The 5,155-nt window shown below is 52.0% G+C and overlaps 1 protein-coding gene across 1 annotated transcript; it reads right to left on the bottom strand.

The window, feature by feature from the left end:
- Positions 1 to 418: 418 nt before the first annotated feature.
- Positions 419 to 4,636, bottom strand: FOXJ1 (forkhead box J1). Its single transcript, XM_009879809.1, has 2 exons — positions 4,136 to 4,636; positions 419 to 1,225 (listed from the first exon to the last, which is right to left on the bottom strand). The coding sequence occupies exons 1-2, from the start codon at positions 4,634 to 4,636 to the stop codon at positions 419 to 421; spliced, it is 1,308 nt and encodes a 435-aa protein (XP_009878111.1).
- Positions 4,637 to 5,155: the final 519 nt, after the last annotated feature.

The raw sequence follows: 5,155 nt of genomic DNA, 5'->3' as shown, positions 1-5,155 counted from the left end.
ATTGCACTTAGTCTATCGAGTCCTAAGCCTCCAGGAATCTAATGTCTTGGATGGGATGTAGCAGGTGCTCTCCTTTAGTCCTGAAGGAACATTTGCTGTGTCCATTTCCATGGAAAAAAAAATATGATAATTCACATTTCTTCCTTTAAAAGTAAAAAAATAAGTAGTGTTATATTTCTTCTCTTAAGGAAACTCATGGACCTCTGATGTGTCCTTTAAAGATATATCAAGCAGTGTCTGTGGTGGTGTTTTTTTCTCCCCCAGGTGTTTCTGTGAATAATCTTACAATGAAGCTGGTAAAAGTCACTGTGGATGTCTCTGTCTCTAGAAAATCTTGTCCCTTGTAAGTCCCAGAAGCATGGGGGGGGGGGGAGCATCCTACTAATGTCTGTGTGGGCTTTAAATGGTGATTGGCCTCTTATAAAAGGGACGCCAAACTGCCCCAGTCGCTCATATCTGCTGGCAAAGAGACATCGTTGAGTTCAAACAACTGCTCCACGTTGACGGAATCGGAGAGGTAATCATTTGTCCCTTCGTCCCAGGCATCCTGCAGGAAAGAAGTGGCCATGAAGGTTTCATCAAAGTCCAGGTTGTTCTGATTGGATTCAGTGAGGACCTGCTCCTGCTCCTGTTCCTGGGGACAGTCGATGTGGTGGCCGTGTACTGTCAAGTCCAGGTCACGTGTTATGGGGCTGATTGGAGGCGTGAGCTCCAGATCCCCAAAAGTGGAGAAGTCTCCGTTCAGGTTGGTGTTGAAGATTGCTTCCCAGTCAAAGTCACCTTTCAGTGATCCCAGCTCGGTCTGCTCTTCCTGGGTCAGCAAGGCAGAGTTGGAAAGCCGAGACACCTTGGCTGTTCGGTTGGGTGAGGGCTGCTTGCGCTTCTGCCCAGCTTTGCCATCTGCTGGATTCCAGTTCTGGTCACTGGTGACTTCTTCAAACTCTTTCAGCAGCTGCTGGGACTCCGTGTTGACATTGAGGATGTTATTGGAGGTACAAGCCAAAGGGGCTGGGCTGGTGACACACCGTGTTTCTTGCTGGGCTGTTTTGGTGAAGGCTGGGTGGATCTGCACTGGGGGCATCTTCCGCTTTTTGAAGGCACCGTTCTTGAGCCGGTCAGCATATTGGGGGTCAAGCTTCCAAAACCCACCTTTGCCTGGCTCACCCTTCTCCCGGGGCACCTTGATGAAACACTTGTTCAAGGATAGGTTGTGCCGGATGGAGTTCTAGACCCAAAAGAGAAAAAAAACTAGGCTGAAGGCTTGTCTGCTGCCACGGCACCTACCTGTGTGGGGACGCCAGTGGAAAAGCACGTTTTCAGCAAGGACCTTTGGGAAAAAGAAAGCAGAAACAGCAATGTCAAGACATCCTGGGCTACATGCCCAGCAGAAACTCCCCTGCCCTGAGTCCCCAGCAGAGTTTTCTTGCTTCCTGTCTAACTCAGCCAGAGATGACAGGAGCTAAGGGGTTCAAGCTAGGACTTGCCAACCGACGGGAAGATTTTGGGCAACTCTCCTTGGCTGTAAACTGGGGCCATTGGATCTTGGATCATGCAAAGCACTGGGAGAAACTGGCCAGACTTGCTCTAGACATGGAGCTAAGCTGGAGGAAGTCAGGTCCTCATTCTTGGCTAAGGAGGAATAGAAGGTTCTTTACACCAATGTGACCACGGCCCCATTGAAAGTGGCAACAGATGACGGCACCATGGGGGATGGCATCATCAGGGGCCTCTTTGCATCCCCCAGTTCGTCTGTGCCTATTGCTAGTGGTGAGGGGAAAATATTTGGCCAAAAAATAGGCACCATGGCTTCCTGTGGCCAGGCTGACACAAACCAGGCGGGCAAAACCAGAGAGACACGTGGGCTGTCCCATCACAGCCCCGCGTGTCCTCAGAGGTGCCTCCTGGCCCAGGGAAGCTTGGTGTGAAATCACTGCATCTTCATCAGCCACCACTCAAATGAGCTGAGGGGGAAACAAAAAAAAAAAGGAAAAAAAAAGAAAAAGAGGAGTTTCTGCTCCCGTCGAGCTGTTCTGAGTCCCTGAATGTGCCTGGAGTGATGTGAATAATCAGAAAGGAAACTCAGTTATTGGGTAAATAACCCGGCATTGGACTCCACAAAGCCAAGACTGTATTAAGAGATTGGATATGGTAGAGGTTTTTTTTTTTTTAATGTTGCCTGGATATCTTTATGCTTATTCATCCATAATCCGTAGTGCCGAATAGGAAAAACAAGGCTTGAATGCTTAGAGCTGTTGAAAAACACGCACACACACACACACACACAACAAAACCCTCCTCTGGGCTGAAGCTCCTTGGGTGTGTTGGCTCCTCTCCAAAGCACTCAGCTCCCACAGGAATATATCCATCTCCCCCCGGAGTATGGGTGGCATGACCTTTCCAGGCTGTCTTCACATACGGGAATCGGGATAGGGGATGAGAACACAACCTCAAAAAGAAAGGAAGGAAGAAAAAAAAAGAAAAAGAAAGAAAAAAAGAAAAAGAAAGAAAAAAAGAAAAAGAAAGAAAAAAAGAAAAGGAAAGAAAAAAAGAAAAGGAAAGAAAAAAAGAAAAGGAAAGAAAAAAAGAAAAGGAAAGAAAAAAAGAAAAAGAAAGAAAAAAAGAAAAGGAAAGAAAAAAAGAAAAGGAAAGAAAAAAAGAAAAGGAAAGAAAAAAAGAAAAAGAAAGAAAAAAAGAAAAAAGAAACAAGCAGCAGGAACACAGATATCCCTGCAAACAATCCAGGCTGTGGTAACTCCAAATTTACAGTTTTACGAAATTTTACAAGGGTCAGAGACTTGCAAGCCAAATTCTCTGCTCCCCGTCTCCCCTCCCCATCCCAAACTTCATTCAGCCTGGGCTGCCCTCCGTTATTACCCGGCCGGTTAACATATTTATCATTCCTGCCTCCAACAATCCCGTGAACCCCCTGCATCTCTGCGGAGAGGGATTGAAAACCTTCTTTCTTTTTTTTTTTTTTAATAAACACATTTAATTAAAAATGTGGTGATTATCCAGCCATGAGTTTGCAGGAGAAAGTCAACCCGCTGGCACACACCTCCTCCTCCTGAATCGCTCCTGTAGGTCCCCCCAGCACGGGGGAGGCTGGGTGACCCAGGTAGCCCTGGAGGAGGACCGGGAGGTTCCCTTCCCCGTGATGGTCTTCAAGACTCACCTGCTGGAGACCCACCTGCCTGGGGAGAAGGTAGGCAATGCCTGGGCAGGGGGGTTGCAGCAGTTTTGCCCAGCCCTGCCTGGGTGAACGCTGCCGCCGGGATCGCTGGCACGGTACGGATTTGGGCTGGGAATAACCCGAGCCACCCAATAACCTCCTGCCTTGCCACATCCTAGAAAGCCTCACGTGCTGGAGGTCCCCTTGCATGACGGAGGAGGGCAGTAAGCCAAGGTGGCTGGGAAAAGCCCCTGTGCTTCAGGCTGTCCCCAGAGCTGGTGAGCCTGAGAGCTGTCCCTTACCCCCCCGGGAGACACTCATGCTAGCTGGGGACACCAGCCCTAATTGACCTCTCTTGGGCTTCCCTCTGAGGCCTCACCAGCTCGTCACAGCAATGGAGCCTCCTTCACCTGTCCAAGGGGACAGGAGACCTGCCCTCTGCCCTGTTTGGAAAGCAGCAGCCTTTCTGTTCTGAACCTTCCCAAGGAGGGGCATTTGTCCAACAAGTCACGTCTCCCTGCAGGTCCTCTCCATCCCTCTCCTACGCCTGGTCCTCAGCACCCAGAGATACTCAACCTGGCTGTTTCACGTGTGCTCAGCCCCAAGGGACTCAGGACTCCACAAGAGCTCCAGAAAGGTGGAGCTAGGGACAGAGACGCCTTCGTCCTGGAGCCAAGAGGAGCCGCAGGGGCCCAGCAGCCCAACAGGTACCTTCCTGCTCCCAAAACGGTCCTGGGGTCTCCCCCATAACGGCTCCTTCCCTCTGCTGCCCTCAAGGCCGTGGCATTTCTGCACAGGCAAGCTCTTTTCCGTTACAGCCCTTCCCCAGCAGCTGCCGGTGCCGCTGTCCTCCCAGTAGGATCCAGCATCCCTGTGGGACTTTGCCTTGCAAGGTGGAGGTTGTGGAAAGCCCTTCCCAGCCCTGTGGGGAGACAGGACAAGGCCAGAGGTCTCCAAATCTCCTACCTGCCAGGTGGGATCAGCGTGTCGGAAGTAGCAGAAGTTGTCAGTAATCCACTTGTAGATGGCGGCGAGGGTGATTTTGGGCTTCTTGCTGGCTTCCATCGCCATGCAGATGAGGGTGGCATAGGAGTAGGGTGGCTTGACGTGCGGGTTGGTCTTGTAGTCAATGTCCTCCGCGAGCTGAGGGTGCACGGTCACGGTGTGGTGCGCCGTCCTCGAGGTGGAAGAGGAGATGGGCTTGCAGGGAGTGTGGGGCATGCCCATGCACGCCGGGTCGGCGGCCAGTGGTGAGCACGGGGCGGCAAAACTGGGAATCCTGTGACAGTCGTGGGGGTCCGGGCCACTGGTGCAGTAAGAGGACTTGCCCATGCTGGTGTTGAGGATTGAGAAGTCCTGCAGCCACATGAGGCTGGTCAGGCTGTCATCCAGTTCCGTGTACCTCATGCTGCCCTCCTGCCTTCTGTCCTTTGCTGCCTGCAGGCAGCTCGGCCACCCCTCAGCCATGCCTCAGCGCAGTGGCAGCTCTTGCGGGGCGAACGTCAAGGGGAAGGAGGGGACGGGGCAGATCCTGCAATAACAACAGGGAGAGGGGTTGAGGCTCCTGGAGATGCAGCCACTCTCCCGCACCCGAGCAGGGCTGGGCCTGGGTGATCCCGGTGCCGCTGGGTGAGACCCATCCCCGGGGTGCTGCGCACTGAAGCCGCAACGCCTTCCCCGGGGTGCTTTAGCCGCCCTGAACCTCCGGAAAATACCCTCAAAGCCCTGCGCCCTGATGTCACCCAAACCCCAAAGAACCAGTGCTGCCCAGCAAGCCTTTGGCTGAAGAAAGAATTAAAAAAATACAATAAAAAAAACACCCAAAATTCAGCCCTGCCATCCCACAAAGCCAGGATGTTTCTCCCACCTGCCGCTAGCAGGACAAAAATCTCAGGATCCAACACCTCGAAAAAATATCTTAAAGTTCCCCCCCCCGCCCCCCGCTACTAATGTCCCTGGGTTTCATTCTCTTTCTGCTCCTCCCTA

This window comes from Charadrius vociferus, unplaced genomic scaffold (assembly GCF_000708025.1).
Source record: "Charadrius vociferus isolate BGI_N301 unplaced genomic scaffold, ASM70802v2 scaffold260, whole genome shotgun sequence".
Taxonomy (NCBI): Eukaryota; Metazoa; Chordata; class Aves; order Charadriiformes; family Charadriidae; genus Charadrius; species Charadrius vociferus.
The sequence above is the reverse complement of the archived record's forward strand: the minus strand, read 5'-3'. Positions and strand labels throughout refer to the sequence as shown.

Bases quoted from the DNA above. Each gene is read 5' to 3' on its own strand.
- FOXJ1 (XM_009879809.1), bottom strand. From the start codon at position 4,636: ATGGCTGAGGGGTGGCCGAGCTGCCTGCAGGCAGCAAAGGACAGAAGG. The intron at 1,226-4,135 runs GTAGGAGATTTG...TTTTGGGTCTAG, and splicing joins ACGCTGATCCCACCTGGCAG to AACTCCATCCGGCACAACCT.